Source organism: Thermobia domestica, chromosome 5, assembly GCF_964235325.1.
Source record: "Thermobia domestica chromosome 5, izTheDome1.hap1.1, whole genome shotgun sequence".
Taxonomy (NCBI): domain Eukaryota; kingdom Metazoa; phylum Arthropoda; class Insecta; order Zygentoma; family Lepismatidae; genus Thermobia; species Thermobia domestica.
This window is the reverse complement of record NC_137458.1, coordinates 238791981-238813481: the sequence shown is the minus strand read 5'-3', so window position 1 is coordinate 238813481 and position 21501 is coordinate 238791981. Positions and strand designations below refer to the sequence as shown.

The 21501-nt window shown below is 36.4% G+C and overlaps 1 protein-coding gene across 3 annotated transcripts in view; it reads right to left on the bottom strand.

The window, feature by feature from the left end:
• The window catches only part of LOC145686482 (uncharacterized), a 168902-nt gene that overhangs the window by 71732 nt on the left and 75669 nt on the right, over positions 1 to 21501 (bottom strand). For 2 of the 3 annotated variants that reach the window (XM_081759832.1, XM_081759834.1), the window contains 2 exons: positions 18242 to 18359; positions 12577 to 12744 (listed from right to left, as the gene is read on the bottom strand). In XM_081759832.1, coding sequence (XP_081615958.1) covers positions 12577 to 12744; positions 18242 to 18359 — 286 coding nt within the window. The remainder of the gene's footprint in view (positions 1 to 12576; positions 12745 to 18241; positions 18360 to 21501) is intronic. The other variant, XM_081759833.1, reaches the window with a different exon arrangement.

Sequence of the window (21501 nt, the reverse complement as noted above, 5' to 3'; positions counted from 1 at the left end):
ATACTTCTTTTTAAAAATACACAAAGAACTAGCAAAATTCTATGTAGTATTTGTACTTCAAAATATTCCATACCCTCTTTTTGGAACAAAATAAAATTAAAATAAAACATAAGAGAAATACTTAGATTTATATGATACACTTAAAGGCTGCCCAGCTAGAGCTTTTGGTTCTGTATATTCTTGAAATGCTATAGTTTTCTATAACCACCATTACGGTTTACTCAGTCCTCAAGTTTTTTGAATTTTTAACAAGAGCGATTCAACATATGAAGGGTGTGAGGGAAGAACATGGTAACCCACAATTTTACTATTTTAAGAAATTAGAGATTTTCTGCTGCACAATGCATTTTGAAAGTTGGAAAGCTGATTTTTCACATAATACTATACATGAAGGACTGAACGAAGCGGTATGCGTTACTGTCTATCTGCTGCATAACTCAGCAATTGAAAATTTGTTGGTTACCATGTTCTTGGCTCACATCCTTCATATCATGACGGAACTCTCCCCACCCCACCACCACAAAAAAAAAAAAAAAAAAAAAAAAAGACTATGGAATATATTTAAGTTAAGATAAATACAACTGCACAACAAACATGACTGAGTGGAGCTTTTGCGCTTCTATCGGGAAGTTCGGGATTCAACCCAGCATTCGAGCATTCTGACAAAGCTTTTCTGCATTCTATCTGTGAAGTAGAAATAGTGCGTGTACTGTGAGTTGGCTGACTTCCTAGCGTTATTATTACTAATCAGTCTTAAATTGATTTTTATATACCTCCCCCTCCTTCTCCTCCCATACGTTGCTCAGCCAATTTAAAATTATAGAAAAAATCCCAGGCCTAAACCTCATCTATGTTGAAAATTTGATCAAGATCGGTTGAGTGGTTCGGGAGTTATTAAGTTTTATTTATTTTTATACCCATTCCCCCTCCCCCTCACTTTTACCATCCAAGTGAATAGCCTAAAACCAGCCCGGCCTTGAACCTCATCCATGTTACAAATTTGATCGAGATCGATCAAGCGGTTCAGCAGATTTAAAGTCATAAACATAGTGATTTTCAATTTTATATATATAGATATATTTTTATATACACACGTCTCCCTCCCCTCTCCCTCTCCTCAGCTCTAGTAAAAAAAGCATTTTAGGCATAGGGTTATTTTTACGTAATATTCATATCCGAGTTCTTACTGTGAAAAATTCCTTGCTATAGTTGCTATTTTTCTTTAACGTTTCAACAAATACTTGATTGGCAACAATGGTGAACGCAGCCGTTGGGAGTTTGAATTGCTCTAGTTCCTGCTTGGAATACACACGTAGATGGCACTGCGTCGGAATACACACCGATCGAGAAACGAAATTTTTCAGTCTGAGCACACACTTTACACACAAACCGGCTGTATCCGTATAAACGAGCGGAGTCAAAAGAACTCGCGGGGGGACCCCTCTAATGGTCCTGCACGCGTTAAAAGTAAAAAACTTTTCGAGCAACCACTAAAAAATGCTCGCTTTGCAAAAATTGCTCAGAGTGCTGCTCTGTAGCCGAACGACCTACAAAGATTGGCGGGTTCACCAACGCGCGCGCGCGCACACACACACACATGAGCAAATCCAAAATCAACCGTAGATGACTTCATGAAGGATGCAATTCCACTTACGTTTATAGATAATACCAATAAAAGGAGTATCCAACTTTAAATTCTCTCTCTGTTACGGTAAGATAGCTTATTCACGGATGGGAAGACAACTCTGCACAAAGTACTTCAAAATATTGGGTTTCGATATGAGAAATTTTTTGGGAAGGTTATAAGAGAGGAAGGATGTCGTTCTTATACGTTAAAAAAAAAAAAAAAAAAAGCAAGCAAGCAAATATTGAACTTGAGAGGATAGTATAGTTTCACGAAATATGGTAATTAACTCACTCAAATACCAAATGCTAGACACTCGACACGTACAGCACAAAATCTGTTCCAATTGATAAAAGACTGACTTTGTTACATGCAGGCAGGTATGAGGATTTCATATCGAACTGTCTCCTGTTTTATATCATGTAAGACGAAAGACGTTCCGTATTTTGTGTAAACTCAATGCAAAACTATTTTTAATAATCTATTCTTTAGTTTTCTTGTAGATTCATAAAGGGGGGAGACCTAAGAACTGAATCTCATATCTTTTCAGGACGCGCTTTATATATCATAAAATAGGAAATTTTCATTCTTCCATAGTATCTAGCTAAAAGGGAGATGAATCCCGAAATCCACCGCTTTCACATGCCACTGTTCCAATTATTATTATTATTATTATTATTATTATTATTATTATTATTATTATTATTATTATTATTATTATTATTATTATTATTATTATTATTATTATTATTATTATTATTATTTGGAAATCATATCTTCCTGTCATACTGTTACGATTACAGAATTATGACTTGTTAAAAGGTCCTAAGTGTGTTGTTGGAGCTGGTGCCTGTGTGGTTGGAGAGCCTTTAGCAATAGCGCCATCACTATACCACGTGCTCTGTCGAACTGTCAGAAGCCAGTTTTCGTTAACTGAACTGTAGCGTATTCAGAGAATATTGCCGTATCATATCTAGTTCTATACAGGAATGTGCGAATAGCTTACATGAAGAGGATCTCGAAAAGCTGGTGAAAGGAGATTGCCAGACTGGAATTTTGACACAAAATATTCTAATTCTTACGCTAGTGACAATGAAAATGAAAGACACGTAGATAGATAGATATACTGGGTATATTGAAAGTCCGGAGTCACAGGCCAACTCAATTATGAGTAAGAAAACGAAAAAAATAACAGAAAGGAAGTTGTTTGAAATAGATGGTTTTCAATCTAAAATGGAGGTATTTTTCCGCAATGGCGCAATTTGGACTCCACATTGGTGAGGCATCCTATGTTATGTGAAAAAGCAACGTTTCCAATTGAGCAGGCTGTTCGAACGGAATGTACGGGCAGTGGTGTAAGGGCTCGCCTCCCTCCTTTTCCATGTCTGTATTAAGAAGACAATAAGAAGCACCGGCCGATTATAGCTATTTTCAAGGAGGACTAACTTATACTACAATGACTTTTTTTTTTTTTTTTTTTTTTTTTTTTTAATTTATTACTATGGATCGAAAACCATCACTGTACAGTGCATAAGGAAGTCCTTCCTACATGAGTCGTTCAGTTCCAAACCGGCTTTTGTCCATTTACAACAAATCCTTAAAAAAAGATCTATATGTTTCGTAGAACTGGAAATACTTGAAATGCTGGGAATATTGTTAATCACTTGAACAGTCTCAAATATTTCCAGTTCTACAAAACACATCGATCCTATTTTTTTCTTTCTATTTTCCAGGATTTGCTATAAATGGACGAGAGCTGGTTTGGAACGACTCAAACACAAAAAACGTTCCCTTTGGTCACACAAAGAATATAAACAGTAAATTTAAGAAAATTTGATTGTAAGAAATCGAACACCATAAACGTCATTTTGTGTAAGAAACAAACACAGAATACACACGTAGACCAAAATGTCAAATACACAAGATGCATTAAAACTTTTTAAATGATTACTCGAGCTCAACATTTAAAAAACACTTAGCAACCCGACCTTTCTTCTGCACTTGAAAAAACTTGCCAATCTAGTTGGGTTTTCATACATTCAACGTTTTCAAACTAGCGGTTCCATGATTGGAAATTGTTCATCATATTGCTCAGGTCTAGTTTGCGACACCCTTCATTTTCAATACTTAGAAATGCTAGTGCACTTACCCTATACTGAGTCGTGGTATTCCTTAAAAACGTTTTGATTAATTTCAGCTTTGAAAAATTCTCTGTAATCGCTGATGTTACCGGTGAAGTTAAATACAGCTGAAGGGAAGTACATAAGTCACGCAAACTACTTGCTAAACAGGTGTTTTCAACAAACAGAAATCGTGCGAGATCTCTCACTGATAATTTCTGCATTCATAAATGTTCTAAAGCAGAGTAGCTGCTGAAACAGTTCGAGAATCAAATCTATAATGTCAGCAATATTAATAATCTTTAGTATGCTACTTCAGGTGGTGCTAGCGGTCTCTACTAAATACTTTATTAAAAAATTCTCAACTAAATTCACTTTTTACGATTTTGACCCCCTAATAGCTTGAAATCCCCCCGCATTGCAGGTCTGTGGGGCCGTTATTTACGCAATTGTGTAAGAATACGCAAAAATGACGCGGGGAACTTGCACATTATTGCGTTAGGCAACCCAGAACTTCGAATCTGTTTTTCAACAATGTTGTATTGCTGGCATGGTAAGGGTCCAAGGGAATGGCGTACTGAACTTGCAATGTTACTATTTCATTTAACGTGGGACCTTACATTAGTATGGAATCCAAGCGATTAGTGCTATTGGAAAAACTCCACCATTTTAGTTTGAAAACCAACTACTTCCAAAAACTTTTCCCTATTTTCATTTTTTTCGTATCTTCACTCATAACTGATTTGGTTTATGGTCCCAGGTTTCTGATAACCGGTGTAAGCAGCATATACTGTAACTGATGTTTTGTAAAATACTTCGTTCAATTTATACAGGCGATTGTAAAATACCGTTTACAATGCTTGTGGGGTGAATCTACGCATGAAAATAAATCAGAAAGTCTATGTACAAAAATGTTGCACAGTACATCCTTTCCGACTTATAATCCGTCGAAATATCCGAAAAATGAACTTTGAGGCGTCATAACGAAAATGCCAAAGAAGCCAGAGAAAGCGGTGTGATGATTCTTACAGGATTTTACATTTAGTCTTCAAAAATGCCGAAAACGAAGTTGAGTTGAGGTGATTTGAAGTTTAACGTCCCTTTCAGCAGCGAGACTATATGACACGGGACCTAATGATTAACGTGGAATCCGAATCATATGGTCAAAAACAAAGTAAGTGTGAACGTGCACAAGGGAATCCCTTAGAGGAGGGATTTTCGAATATCTTGAAAAGTAAAAATAGATCGAAATGAATGTAAATCCAACGACTCCCGCAGGAAACAATAAGTTGTTAGCAGCCGATTTAGTATGGCGGAGCAGTTTAAACTACTGTGAGTAGTTGCAGTAAACGGAATTTTCACCATCTTCTCTGTCGCTGTATTATTATTATTATTATTGCTTTGTGTCACATACCCCGAAAAGCAATCCGTGCTTGGTGGATTCCACATCTTGCAGGAGCATTCTGTATGCTGCATTTCAACGATATTTCCTCGATCTTGCCAGGAGAATGGCCGGCTAGTATCTCATGCATATGTCTCTCCTCTTTCTGTCCGAAGGCCTCGTTCCGAATTAACGTGCGTACCTTTGCAATACTACGCATTCATAACATGTCGTATGCCTTGCTGTTACTTTCATTTTCTGTAGGTTACGCAACCACTCACGGAGGTTTAAACTACTAGGCCTTATTAAATCTGTGTTCGATATCGATTTCCTGCTAATAACTTATTGTTCCCCGCTGGTAACTCGTTGGATTTCCGTTTACTTCGACCTAATTTTACTTTCAGGATATTCAGGAATCCCTCCTTTCTCTGGGGAATCCATTGCGCACATTCCCACTCATCTTGATCTCGGAATTTTTGAAAATTAAAAGTATCACATCCTGCAAAATTCACCGCACCGCTTTCTCTGGCTTCGTTGGTATTTGCATTATGAAGCTCCAAGTTCATTTTTCCAATATTTCAGCGGTACATAACTCGGAAGATACGCATTCTGAAGCGTTTTTGTTCGACTTCCAGACTAGTTTTCATGCACAAATTCACTCCTCAAGCGTTGTGAACGGTATTTTGCGACAGCCTATATAATTGAAACTTCTGAAGGTTTCAACAGGATAAGATTACTGGCAGCATATCTGCAACATTGTTGTTCAAATTAACCTAAAATAATGAGATTAGAAACGAGTTGAGTTGATTTTAGTTTAGCGTCCCTTTCAGCAGCGAGGCTATATGAGACGTAGACCTACTGATTAACGTGGAATCCGAACAACATGAACTCCCGCCGGGAATCGAATCCAGGTCTACCACGCCAAAGGCGCGTACGCTAACCGCTTGGCCACGGAGGAGCTCCAAGATTAGAAACGAGACTTGGAAAAACTTCTTTCCATGCCAGCAGGAATATCCAAATACCTCAACAGACCTGCAGGGATTTTTTTTTTCTTATCTTATCACTTAACATTCAGATTTCCCTCCGGAGAACAGGACTTTCATATGTTGCAGTGGTCTATGTACAAAATATTTTATCAACTCTTTGTCTGCCACAAAATTATTACTGATATTTAGACTTCGGATTTTTGCATATTTTTTCCTGATGTGATATTGATATGCTCTTTAAACAGAAATTTGTTTCAGGTGTTTAGGAGTAAAATAGCAAAATTTTATAGTGCATATATTTTCATATTTCGGAGGTTAGTGCATGTTTATGTCGTTACTGCATATAAATTCATATTTAAAGTAACGACCAAATTCATAATTTTTAACGTCCAACAACTTTCCCCATAAATAGAATTTTAAATTTCTAATATAAACAGACTCAAGATCTTTAAATGGTTCATTGTTATCAGCTTAGAATATCTTCCAAAGGTCGTGTGAAGGAAGAATAAGAAAGTCGTAAGTGATTCATCCTTCCGGCACTGATGCATGATTTTTGGAAGAAGATATAAATAACGGTGACAAATCACCTACAACAAAATTTCCACGTCACCCATCTCAGAAGTTAGAGTTGCCACTGTTTTGTGTGTGTGGATATGAAATTATGTGGTCCTGTGGCAGTATAAGAATACCGAAAGAAAAATTTCCAGAATGAAATTTCCAAAAGTTTCATTTCTGGACGAAATTTTCAGAAGAATCTTCTGATACAGTGTATTGAATTCGAGAGACGTTAACAATTCAAGAAGAAAATATATTGTGCAAAGTGTATGCTAAACAAGTAATAGTTTTTAAGTAAGCAAGCTTGTTTTCAGAAGAGGACACTTCCATTTTGTTCGACAGCAAAAGTTCAGCAGCGGCCAGCGGTATAGCAACCGGTTTATCTAGGAGGGCCCCATCGTTTGTGAGGGGGGAGGGGCAGCTACAATGTACAAAGCCAAAAAATTCTGTTTCAGCTAGTGATTTTGAAGCCTGAGAAAACCGGAAAAATTTTGGTTTCGGTCCGGAAAACTAAGAACACTTGTTTTTTTAAAGCTTTTTTTTCCCTTTTTCTCCATAAATTCAATGTACCAGGCAATTTTTATTATGCTTAACCAGGAACTACTACCCGAGACCAAACGTTATACCTTTGTGCATACACAGATACTATCTACATAAGACTGACTTTCTTGGAAATTTCACTTAATTTCTTTAAAATTTCCTGACAATTATTATTCGTGACTAAAAACACCATAATATTTTAACAGGTACATCTCACTTCCTGTTTTACATCAAGTAGAAAAAAAAATCGAAACTAAAATTGAATAAAAGCGTTGTTTTTCACCAAATTTTACATCTGATAAAAAATATTTTTAAAACACTAGTTACAGTATGTAAAAAATACAATGTACTTAGAAATCAGTTTAATAGCCTACCATAGTTTTACGGCAGTATTTACAGTACCTTGTTAAAACGTTTGTCTTCAAACTGTCAAATATAAATCACAGTAAATTGTGTAATCTGCTGTCTCAATAAAAAAAAGTATTTTTCGAAGTCTATTTGTTTGTCTTGAAAGGAGTTCATACAATTATGAAACAAACCAGTTTTTTTTTCCTACTCGACAGAGTTCATCCCAAAGAAATCACTGAAATATGATTTCTGGAAGAAATAAACAACCCTTTTGAAACTGAGCTCTAAATTAATTAAAATGTTTGCTTAAAATCTAAAACTTGTCGCAGCAGTTACTGTCAGATAAGGAGATAAGTTCCCGAGTTTTCCTTAAGGAGTTTATTAGAATATTTAAATATAAGCCTGTGTTGCTTTGATGCGCACCTCGGTCTCTCGAAATGTAACTTTCCTACTAAGTCTTCTGTTATGTTTTCGAGAAGTTTACCTTCTTCCCATTTATGCTTCGTGTCTCACTCAAATCAGTTTATTCCATTTAAAGCAGGGATGCAAATAAGCACTCGCCCGGGGCGAGTAGTTCGGTTCCTCGGTGCGGGCGAGTATTTAGTATCATGCCGAAGGTAAGTAAATGATATCTATTGTGGGATGTGGGCTAGTAGCTTTTTTTCTTGGGCGAGTAAAATTCTGTTGCTTATTTGCATCCCTGATTTAAAGTATCAATATTGCTATTTGATTGTAAATTATTGCTGCTTGAAATGGACAATGTTACGCCAGAAGAAAATATTCTAGGATTTACACATAATTGGATACAAAAACTAAGTTCAAGTCGATTTATTGTCTTTTAAAGAAGAAATAACGCTTTTGAATACAGGCTTTTAATACACTAAAAACTGCCTTCAACAGGCCTCTTATTAAACGGAAATTTATCTTAAACGGAAATATTTCACGATCCCATTAATTTCAAGGTAAAAAAGTTGTTAAATTCTCTTGATTAGGTGGAACCTGTGTTGCGAACAATGGATGTTAAAATATACTTTTTAACGGAAATTTTCTGTTTTCGAAATGCAGCATTTAGAAAAATTTTAGACATTCTGCGAGAGGTTAGGTATATGAACTACGTTGTCTGTAAAGGTCTTCGTTTCCTTGTTACCCTACTTAGACATTTAACCTTTAGTCCATCGCCATGTAAGGCCCTAGATACCGTACGAGTTTTTGAACGAAGTGTAATTTTCATAGTTATTTTTAAATACCAATAACTCGTTCCTTATCTGGTCTAGAGACACGGAACAAGGAGCATAATATACACAATAGATCCAAAGGGAGCCAACTTTTAGTCTTGACCTTGGAAATCGTATGTAGGTTATTTATTTATTTATTTATTTTTTGTTCACTGTAAGTTTTATGTGTATTAATTCGTAGCATAAATAAATACTGTAAGTGAATACGGTATGTACATGTTATTTTATCTCACTATGTTCATTATATGTATGTACATTATTTATTTTTTTAAGTATAGATCCATCTTCGCTAACTTTAAAAACTTTAACGGGAATTTTTGCGAGTCCTATTCAATTTCGCTAGGCAGGATTTACTATATGCTTATGCCAGAAATATTTATTTACTTCTCTCATGTACATCTATTCTTTATTCACAGATGCTTGACGCATTCTGATTTTTTTATTTGTAAATTACTATATATATAATCAAATATCTATATATAATAAATATAATAAAATCATATAAATAAATATATATAAATCACTATATAATAAAAAAATCGTGACCCAAAAGCTAAATTTCGTGACTTTTTCTTGACTGATGACCGTTTTCTGATTTCGTGACTTTTTCATGACTCGTGACCAATAGACATCCTATTATCTTATTTAAAAAAAAAAAAAAAAAAATCTGGACTGTTAATGACTGGGAAAAAGTGTTGTGGCCTGATGAAGCCACGTTTTTTGCCAGTGGCATTGGTTGCCAGCGAATGTACCGTTCTCCTGGTGCTGATCTCATCCTTCCTCAGTACACCTGTCCATCTGTAAAACACCCTGCTAGTATCATGGCCTGGGGTTTGTTTAGCAGAGTTAGTTATTCTCAATAGAAACCAGACCATGAATCAGTTTGCCTATTTTGAGCTATTAAACGATATATTGGAATTGTCCTTTGGAAAAAGTGGAGCGTCTCTTTTTTATGCAAAATGGAGCTCCTTGTCATACAGCCAAGTGTGGTATCTTGGCTTAAAGATGCTTAAAAAAAAGAGCAGGGTAAAGTACACTTAAACCCCATAGAAAACCTATGGTCTATCATAAAGAGACTTTTACAGGGTATGGACATCTCTACATTGCCTCTGCTGGAAGCTGCCATCAGGCAGGTTTGGGACAATTTGCCACTTGTTACCCCCCAAAATTTCACCTTGAGTGTTCCACAACGACTGAAAGCATGCAGGAAGCGGAAAGGAGGTTCAACAAAAGACTGAGTATCCGGTAAATATTCTTACTTTTATTTTGTGGTGTGTTCGGCGTCTTTTTATTTGTGGTTTTAGCTTTCACTTGCGTCGCGTCAATACTTTCTGCACGAACTGTATGCATGTACATATATACAGAGAGTGTCTAAGTACAGAAATTTTGCAAAACAATGTATTTTATAAAATATCTCCTACCAAATGGTCGGTACGGCAAAATGGGAAATGTTCTAAGAAGTAAAAATTAGTTCTTAAAATTCTCTATTACAGGTTTAATCAGTTTTTCTCGCAATTCCCTATCTTTTCCAGACTTCTTACGAGTAAGTTGAATTCTCTGACTTTTCCACGATTTTCAGGACAGTGGGAACCATGCAGGAGAACAAACGAATGTTTGCAAACTGGTAGTTGCTTATTACAAATTCTTACGCAAATCTTTTAACAAACGAATATCATATTATCCATTTACCGCGTTATTGAAGAAGAAGAAAAAAAGAGCAAGTTTCAAAGGAACTATACTTAAGAATGAATAAATTAATTTCGGTCAGCTCTGCCACATGTATGAACCTTGGGCTTCGTATGAAGCAAGAGTTACTTCGTACGAGAATTTTACAAAACGTAGTTAAATAAACTAAAATTCAGGATTTATTCGGATTGTTTACATGTAAACCTGCATGTCACACTACATTTTATACTTGATAAATTAGTATTATCAGTAGTATTAGGTTGGTGTGAATGATATGTCCGCCTCAGATGCGTCATTCCAAAGGTTAAAAAAAAAAAAAAAAAAAAAAAAAAAAAAAAAAAAAAAAAAAAAAGGTGGTTACTCAAAATATTTCCCTCTGCACTCACATACTTTTGCCATCGCTCACTCAAGGACTGGATTCCGTGGCGGAAGAAGTTTGGAGTCTGCGATAAGAAGGACGTCGTACTACCTGATCTGAGGTTTTCCCACCTAAGAAGTGATCGAGATGCCGGAAGAGATACTGGAGAAACACGGTAGACAAGAAAGGATTTCACATTGCAGATCATGGAGAGCCTTCACCGTCCTTTCACTATCTGGGAGTGTAACATTCTGACAATATCTGCAGGCGAGTAACTTTGCAGTCTTTACATGGAGTTCAGCACTGTAGCGGTCTGCACTGATGGTTTCCCCTCGCCCTAGGATGACGTATTGTATCACTTCGTCCATAGACCATCATAACAGCAACAACATCTTGTGCAAGTGGACCGGTGATCACGATCCAACCATTATCCTGACCGTTTACGATTTTCATAACAGCAGGTCCATTTCTCATCTGAAAGAGGAAATCTTCTGAGTTATTCCTCACTCAGAGAATTGCACATCTCCAGACGGAAATTTTTGTTGGCCAGTATTAACTCAGATGTGGCACACATGCTATGGCATTTTTCACCTTACCGACTGCATGGAGCTGCTGAATGACAGTGGTATAGTGTATGTTTAACTCGTCTACAATGGTACAAACATTTTTCCGAGGGTATGCTTCCATGTGACTCATTTTGCAATGTTGTCACCGAAACGATTTGACAAACTAACGACGAAATGATGCGTTCGTCATTCCTAGCCCAAATGTATTGTTAATGATGTGTAGAATGTTCCAGTTTGAATTCCTTTAAGAAAAATCACTTGCAATTGTGTGTTCTTAATAGTCCACTCTCATACGACTGTTATACACTGCACTTCGTCCTGACTGAGTACTTTAATCTATTTGCTGGACATGTACAAAGTTTTTGATGTTAAACACGTGACCTTACGTCACATCTCTGTGCTGTGTTGCTGAAGTGAGCTTCCCACCAGACGTCAAGTGGACACTTCATTCGCACCAACCTTATAATATATCTAAATTGGAGCTAACCGTGAGATCCAAACCAAATTTATTCCCGCTGGGAATCAACTCGCCTTCCGCATAATATATAACAAAGCAAAAAAAGTTTAACGAGTTTGCTCCTCAATTACAACTTGTTCACACAAAATTATGAAGACATGCTAATTCTTTAATACAGGGTGGTGCGTACTGTATCTATTAATTTCAGTAGATAACGGAAAGCGGAAAATTATAACAGCTTCAATGGCCCATAGAATCAAAATGGCCCTTCGCATTTAATATAATATACAATATATATACACTTCAGCGTGTCTTGGAAATAATAACCGGAAAGTATCTTCCAACTTCTTCATCGAAAGCATCAAAGTTTTTATTTTAAAAGTACTCATATACTAGTTATCCATCTTTCTGTGCATGCAAACATTCATTTTTTTGACTGATCAACCCTTATCCCTAAAAGAAACATTGATCGGAGACATTGCATAAATTGACATATATATTTTCAATATACAAAATGAAACAGTAAGATCCCAGCTTCAACATTAATGAAATATTACACACAAAAACTAATTATTTCACAAACACCCACAACCTTAATATTGACTACAAAGCAATATATTTGCCTGTTAATGAGTAAAGTATAAAACAATGGACGAGAGAGTGAGAAAGTTTGGTTTCAGGAGGGAAAAAAAGGAACAAATACATCATAAATTCTCTCACCTCTGATGAGATTTCATCTTTCAACTTGCCACCGCCACGATCACTTTCAGAAATGATTTTCACTTTTTCAGGAAATTTTCTCTTACATCTCTGACAATGGTTCAAATATGCTGAAGTATAACCACAAAAACAGCAAACAGCTAGTTTTCCAGGTACTACCTTAGGTTCCTGCAAGAGTATTCCATCACAATACTCCATTAACATTAATTATTTTAATTTATGCTAAGTTTCAATTTTCCCCAGAAGAATCTTAGTAGCTACTATTGTTTCATTAATATTAATCTGTAAGCGGACTTCCACTGTTTAATCTTAACCTTTCTAAACAGAAGAGTAAAATGAAAGTATCCAAAGTTACACAACATGATCTAGCGGTTTATTTTAAATGACAGTTGTTAGCTTAACAGAAGATTTCATTACAAACTGACACTTGTAACACCACAGCTTGATATGGTATGCAATTGATTTATAACTATATATGAGTCTCCAAGGTCTGAGAGTATGTTAGAAATAAGCACTTAACTTCACTATAATAAAAATTGATGATGACAAAAGAGTGTAAATTAACGACGACACGCAATTGTGATCCTCCAAATTAGATATATGAAATATATTTAATACAAAACAGTTCAAAAGAAAATAAACGTTATTTACTAGCGCTGACACAAGTGAGTTTCAGCAGTATTCAGATTAGTCACTATCCAGGTTTACCTTAGACCCATTACAAAGAATTTTGCTTATAAATAAAGAGCATTCATTTGTTTCCTTTTTCATTCATTCATTCATTTCTCATTTCACTACAATGAAGAACTTCCGACAAACTATGAGCAGTAGAGCTTTGAAGAACCAAATGTAAATTTTCAACAAACCAGACACAAAATTAATAATAAATTTGTCACTGAAAATATTTAACTGCACCTCGTATTAGAATAATTTTATTTTGTAACCTGTAATTGAAAAATGTTATTTACGAACTTTACACTCCCGCATGTATTCCGTACAGTTAATACATTTAATAATAATGAACCCTTCCCGATTATATTTACGAGCATTTACTCTTATTTGAATTTTAGTTATTTATTATTATGACCTGGAATCTTGTACACGGTTTAAAATGATTAATTTTGGGGATTCTTGGTGGGTTCCTCAAGTTTTACAGTAATTCATTAAATGAAAACCTAGGAATCCCGAATCGAGAACAGAAAATGAACTACTTTCTACAAAGTAGTAAAAACGTACTCACAACACGAAAGAAATGCATGATAAGTAATTACTTTAAAACGCATTAGATAGTATGAGGAAAACAGAGATAGAGATTAAAATTTAACAGAGGAAAAAACTGAAAAACATCTTAAATGAGCGCTCCGTTGATGCTATCTAGCTTTTTTTCTGTTCTTTATTTTTTTATTTTATCTTTTTTTATCTTTTCCCTTTCTTCCCTTACTATTTGATGCGTTCTACAGGAAGTGCTCAAAGTGTCCTTCTTTAGTGTTGTAAGTTTTTCTAGTATGTACTACATCATCATAAGCAAACATCAGCCGATTTCTTAGAAACACCAAATAAATGTGAATGATCAATGATTATAATGTATATGGTATTGTGAGAAGACAGTACAAGTAGTGCCATGACTTGCTCATGTGGTTGTGGGGAACTGATAGTTTACTACAGACTACATTATAGGGCATTGGGAGTGTCGTAACAGTTAGTGCTGTTACATGTGATGTTAGCACCTGCTAACAAGATTAAAATGAAATCGAACGGGATGATATGGTAGACCCACGGGTGTCTCTGGCGAGGGGACGTGGGGGATGCGTCCCCCCCCAATATTTAGAAATACAAAATATTCAATATTTTATTCTAATTTAATTTATTTACTACCGGCAGAATAACATATAAATAATAGGAATTTAATATTCAAGCTGTGAAACGATTATAACATAGTTCTTGATGTACCTCAGGGGGTCCAAGAAGATGAGCAGAAAGGTAACAAATGGAATCGAATGTAACAAATAGGTCGGGCTAGGTACTACCATTTAAATCACTTTCTTTGATGTCTCCACCCCCCATCCCCCATTTTACATGCCAGAGACGCCAGTGGGTAGACCCAAGGTCAAATCTATTGGACAAACGTCACGCGTGAAACGTGCGGTCGACCGGAGTGCAAGGAACCATACAACCAAATCTGTCAATGACATCGCAGCAGAGGCTGGTAGGTCAGCACAAACTGTCTAGTGGTATTACGTTGTGGGGATGTACCGGCAGGTAGCCAAAAAGAAACCTCTGTTAGGAAAACCACAAATGACATGGTGACACAATTGGGCCATCGCTACGTACAAGGTGCAACACTTCTGCAATCATATTGAAATCTGGGAAGTAATTTTGCCATTTCTCGGACAACACTCGAGAGTGGGTTCGAAAGCGATCGACAGATCACTATTCACTACAATTTCATTTCTTACGCTGAAATACGGCGGCGTGTCACGGTGAGGTGCAACATGAAAAGGTGGCCGCTGTAAACTCACCTTTTTTGTGATTTGCATACGTATAATATGAAGTCTATCGATGTATTGCAAAATGGATTGCTCCTTACTTTGAAAAAGAAAAACTGTCACAGGAAGCCACATAGTTAATGGATGAGAGACGCGCTATCAAGGGCAAAGCTGACTATCCGATGGAAGAGGCAAAATAATCTTCGAACTCTGCCGTGTAGAAAAAAATTGGAAAAAAAAGAAAAAGAAAAAAGAAAGAAAGAAAGAAAAGTTTTTAGCATCACCCGCACCTAAGATTGCACAAGTGGTTACACAGATCAGCAAATTAATTATGTGAGAATTCTGATGAAACTTACCACTTGTCACAGGTTGTAGTTTGTATCTTACCGGATATCATAACATGTGGGTTGAAACTTTACATACTGTGGATCCCAACAAATACCAACTCCAACATCAACAATGCTTGCTGCTGTGCTTTGGCACTACCGACGGGCTCATTTTTCGGCAATTTCTTATCTGAGTAGAATATACATACATAATGGAAACATCTTTAAATGTAACTTACCTGGACCGCCTTCAGCTTGCACTACTGACTATATTTGCCACAGAATTGAGACATAGGATTGGTCAATCTTTCTCGGAGCCATAAAGGACGGTTTTTCCTGCAGTACACCATTCAATTACGTGAGTGATGATGAAAGAGAGAAACTGCGCCAGACAATTTGATCTAAAACTGACCGCACAGGTTAAATAACGTTTAATTCACGGCCCCGAGACAGTGCTGAAATCTACCTGCTTTTTCTCAAACCATGCCTGAACAGGTTTGGCTGTGTATACTGATGTAATTTTGTGTTCGAAGACAATATCGCAGTTAGGGAATAACCATTCGTCATTTGAGAGCAATAACAGTACCAAATACAATGAAATTGTAGCTCACACCAACGTAAGTTGCCGCCATGCTTTTCCGTAGGAGTAGGCAGTCCATAGTATAAGCCTCTTTAGGGTTAGTTTATGGCGGACGTCTATTGTTGGAAACATGAAGCATAATAACTCATCGGATCATATTACTTTTTAATCATGGGTAGGCCGTGTTTTTCTGTCTTCGTGCTATGGAATTTACCAGAAGTGTTTGGTACTTATCAAGCATCGGACTGGGTTTGTAGAGACAGGTCGTTCCAGATGTTGATTGAGTTCTGCTGTCAGTTGTTCTGAGTGATTTTTTTAAAGCTATGTTCCTCAATATTCGGCAATTCCTCTCACCTAACTTGTTGCCATCCACTGTAACTCTTTCCTGATTATGTCCTGTCATGATTTCTATATGCTACAACTATCTTAGAATGCTAGTGTTGGTATCGAAATACCTAATACACTGGCAGTCTTGGTTCAATTTCTGCAACTAAAAGCGCACTAATTTGACCTTTAATGCACATCGAAGAGATCTCCTTTTATTGCATACACGAATCCGCACTACATCGCCTCGCGTACTATTCACTATCATCCAGCAGAGCACCAACATAAGATAGTCGCCACTATCATCCAGCAGAGCACCAACATAAGATAGTCGCAGTACGAGAATATTCAGCACTGCTAACTCACGAAAATTGTGTGTTGCAATACATGGATGTTTCCATTATTTTGATAACTATATGAATAAATGTATAATTAGTGGAAATGCATTGAAAAACACTATACCGTATAATTCAAATGAAATCCACACTAGTGTGTGTTTGTCGAGTGAATGGTGTTTCTGGTTTGAAGGTCCAAGCATATCGGGCATCGAAGAGTGTACACTGAGTGCTCAGAATGATTACCTCCTACTTCAATGCATTCATTAATCGACGTTTCAAATGATTAGACAATTCAAAAATGTCTCTCGCAAATCAGGTGCAAGCATTCCTGACTCGTTCTATCGTGTTTTCACGAGTTGTTGACACTTATTAATAAACTCTGTCTTTAACAAAACCCTACAAATAGAATTTTTAGCAACATAGATCAGGCTGGTCAATGTACTGGAGCATCTCTGCCGATCTAGCGATTGTTGTAGTATTGATTTATTACTAATGTAGTATTGATTTATTATTGAAAACTAAATGTCATAGCTATGTAATATAGTACATTACATCATATATATTAAACCAAATCATAGTCGTCTTCTTTTGTCTTGAATGTATATTCTTGAGCCGAAAGTAAAAATAGAAAGTCTTGATCTTGTTGTTTGGTACTTCGCGTAAAGGGAATCATTATATAAGAAAATAAACGGTCACTAATTATATCTATAGTTTCAACCGCAATCATTGGAAATAATCTGGTTGGTCTGTAAAAAATAAGAGTACATACTCTGATTCAAATGCGAGAACACATTTATCTCGTAATGAATATTCCAAATGAGTCGATGAGTAGATTCTGAATTTAACATCCCTTTCAGCAGCGAGGCTATATGAGACGGGACCTACTGATTAACGTGGAATCCGAACCACATGAGCTGCCGCCGAATATTCCAAATGAAATATTTTCTAAAGTAATGTTTATCGTACCGAAATATTTCAATTATGGACCCACAGAAAATCATAGTGAATTAAAGAAAATAATAATCAAAGAAATAGGCAAAGAAGAGAAATAACGGGAAAACCATTAACATGAATTATGTTTACTGCTTTGCGGCATAATCAAGTGGTTGGCGTACCGAGTTGCCACGCGGCAGATGAGAGCATGAATCTTATTCCCTCTACTATTTTTTTTTTTTTTTTTTTTTAAATGTTTTACCATTCAACTAAAACACTGTTGAAGAACAGCTGAGAACTTCATGCGCATGAGGGGTATTATTAACTGTTAAAATGCTATTCCCGCATCGGGGTTCCTTTAAGCCAACTTTTCATACATAATACAGTGATATAGTAAGTAGTTTCTTTGTATTTAACTTAATAATGAAAAAAAGAATTGCGCCGATATAAATATAGGATAGTGTCACCCTTGTTCCTCGTAATGAGTAAAACTAAAAAAAATGAAACATCAGGTTAATACTGCAGGTTGTTTATGATAAATAATAACTGACGTCTAGCACTACTTTAACCTTTCCCAAACTCATAAATATTGTGTGTATTTGTATGATATATATTACACATAGAAGAATTTATTACATACTACATTCGGTACCATAGTAACTATCAAGAAAAACATACCTCCTGAGAAATCTGCTTTTGCACAATTTGCGTGGTGACTCCAGCATCCTTCAGCTGCTTCATTATCACATCTGACGACTTCCCAACATTCAAACCAGTCTTATTAGCTTGTGATATCCTAAAAAAGAAAAACGAAGAAAATAAACTCAAACTCAATGTACAGACATAACAGGCACAAAATTTTCATAGCAACAAAATTGAATACATTAGCTACTAATATAGTCAATGACCAGAAAATCTCATAAATGTTTCTAAAACCTTAAATCTTGCCTCTACTTAAAGATCTGAAAACGCATATTAATAACTCAACTCAGTCATGCGAAAGTAGCCTCCTTACCAAAAATTATTCATTTCGAATTTGTATATACCACCATCCCGAAACGTTTCATATGCCTTCAAAATAGTTATCACAGACCTGCTAATTAACATACCTGGCTTATGAGAGCTAAACACACAAAATGTCATGCTCCAGATCCGGGCGAATATCAAAATCAAATCTAAAACAACATATCTTATTTTCGACACTAATTTGAACATTTAACACCATATTCTTCACAAAATGCATTTATTCCTATGTGATTCCTCCAGTAACCTACCTTTCAAAATTAAGTAGATCCCGCATTCTACTTCAAGCAAATCCAAACGTTTTTGTCTACATGCATCAACAACCACTTCTATTCCTGTAATACCGAAACTTTCTGCTCACCTGCACCCAAACGCAATCATTCTAACTCTACCTTCGAGCAAACTTCACCAGAAAATTAATACGTATTTTATGGAATTTTCCTTCACAAATTCGAACAACTCTCGTTTAGGGCTAGAAATTTACAGTGCCTATTTAATGCCTTAAGCACGAAACACACGTACTTAGCTTTAAGCTTCTGTTATTTAAACGAGTGTAAAGGGAAGAAAGTACCTGGTGGGAGAAAAATGAAAGTTAAATCTTTAGTTTTACGTCCCACGTTTATGCCGGTTAGGCTAAAGGAGACTGTGATTATGAGAAATGAATGAAAAGGTGGAATGAAGAAAGCGGGAGGAAACGGGAGAACCCCGAGAAAACCCACAAGCACGGTGTTTGTCCACCACAAAGTCCACAGGCGCGAGCTGGGATTGAACCAGGGACCCCAAACACCGGAGGTGGACGCTCTACCACTGAGCCACCGAGTCCCCTGGGAGAAAAATAACTAGGTATTTTTAATTTTCCATAAAAATACCAAAATCATGATTATATTGATTTCATGTTGAAAACAGTGCCATAATATAAAATATATTCCCTGCTTAGTTCAATCGTTGATCGCTGGAAGCAGCACGCAATGTAAACAAACATGGGAGACTGTTCATCTGCTTATGAGCGAGCTCAGATCTCTGAGCGTTATTAAGTGTGGAAATCGATCGTTTTAGTGCAGAGATGGTGACGTATAGTCAAGGAGACGAATGTACATTTCGTCCAGAGACAACTAATGACTGTCATACAAAGTTAAGGTCCACAGCCCCTGTAAAAGGTATTAAGAAATGGCCGCCCATCAGCATCACGGTTGGAGGAAAATGTAGCAATAGTTCAGAAATCTTAACCTGCAGTCCTAACAAATTAAGACACGAGGCAGCTGGTGAAATTGGATTTATCAAAGCACGCAATAAGTGTGGCTTTGCATGAAAAACTGAATTTTCGCTCATGGAAATCCTATTATGTACAAGAGTAGAAATTCGAGGACTGTGACCGAAGGGTGAAATTCGAGAAATTAATGCTGGTTTATAAAGAAGATTGGCGAAAACTGTTTGGAAAGATCTTGTGGACTGACAAGGCCGCATTCCATGCTGAGGGTTTTGTCAATCTCCATTAACTGTCATTACTGGACATCACGTGATAATGATCTCCAAATAACTGTTGAGAAGATGCAAAACTCACCCCAGAGTGACCGTGTGGTGCGAAATGATGTCGACAAAACTCGTTGACCTGTATCTTGTGCGTAATACCATGAATGTCGACCGTTTTCTTCAGATGCTTAAAGATTACATCTTGCCTAAGGCATCGGAATGGGAAACATTGATTGGTGCCTTATTTTCATGCAAGATGGTGCACCAACCCACTTTGTAGTAATTGCTCACGAGTAGTTGGACCAGAAGTTTCCTGGACGTTGGCTTGGACGGCACGAACCTCGCGAATGGCAGCAAGAAGTCCAGATCTCACTCATGTAACTGTTTTCTTGTAGAGCTAAGGAATTAGAGGCACGGATTCAAGAGGTTAATGCCAATATCCCAATTGATTTCCTGCAGAAAAGTGTTGGAGACACGGATTCATGAGGTTAATGCCAAATTCCTGCTGAATATCAACAAATGTATTCCTGGTCATCTGAGGAAGCTGGTTAACTTAACAGGTCCTTTGTTGAGATTTAATATATTGTTTTCTTATGTAATTAAGGATATGTACATGTTTATCCAATAAATAAGAATAAATATTACATTATTTTCAACAGTTTTTAATGCCTAGTTATTTTTCACCTACCCTGTATATTTTATTTATATACGTCCAGAAAGTAAGTTTCCCAAAGACAGTAAACACAAAAGAAGACACAATCCTTGAAAAATTTACTGGTACAGGTAATGTATAGGTGGTACTACTTTCCAACATGTTCACAATCGGAATCCATACCCATGTCATATCATGGGATCAACTTTTGTATTCCGATATCGTGATAGTCAGCCGATGTGGAAGTAGAGTATGACAGTCGTCTGCAATTGTTCATCACTCTTAAAATGCTTACCATACAGAAATTTCTTGAGGTGTAAGAAGACAAGAAAATCGCTCGAAGGAAGATCTGAGCTATACGATGGGTGGTCGAACATGCCCCAATGGAACGAATGCAGAAGATTAGTTTTCACCGACTTTTACATCAGAATACTAAAGTTGTTTCGACAGTATGACAAGTGTCTCAATGTTGGTAATGAATATGCATAGTAGTCGTGTAGTCTGTAGCAATAAATCTTTCAAGGTCACTGTGTCTTTTTTATGTCTACCGCCCCAGGGATAGACATGCCTCATGTGTGTATACATATAATACGGATAATTTCAAGTTACATGAAATCATGCATCTATCCACCATGTCAGTGGGAATGATACGCAGATATATGAACAGACGAGAATATAAGCAACAACTTTACAATCAACGACTTCAAAAATAAAATTGTCTTTCTTGAATATATCTTGAAGGTACCCACAAAATTTGTGAAGTTAAATTTCCTGACCTTTTTCGAGAAGATTT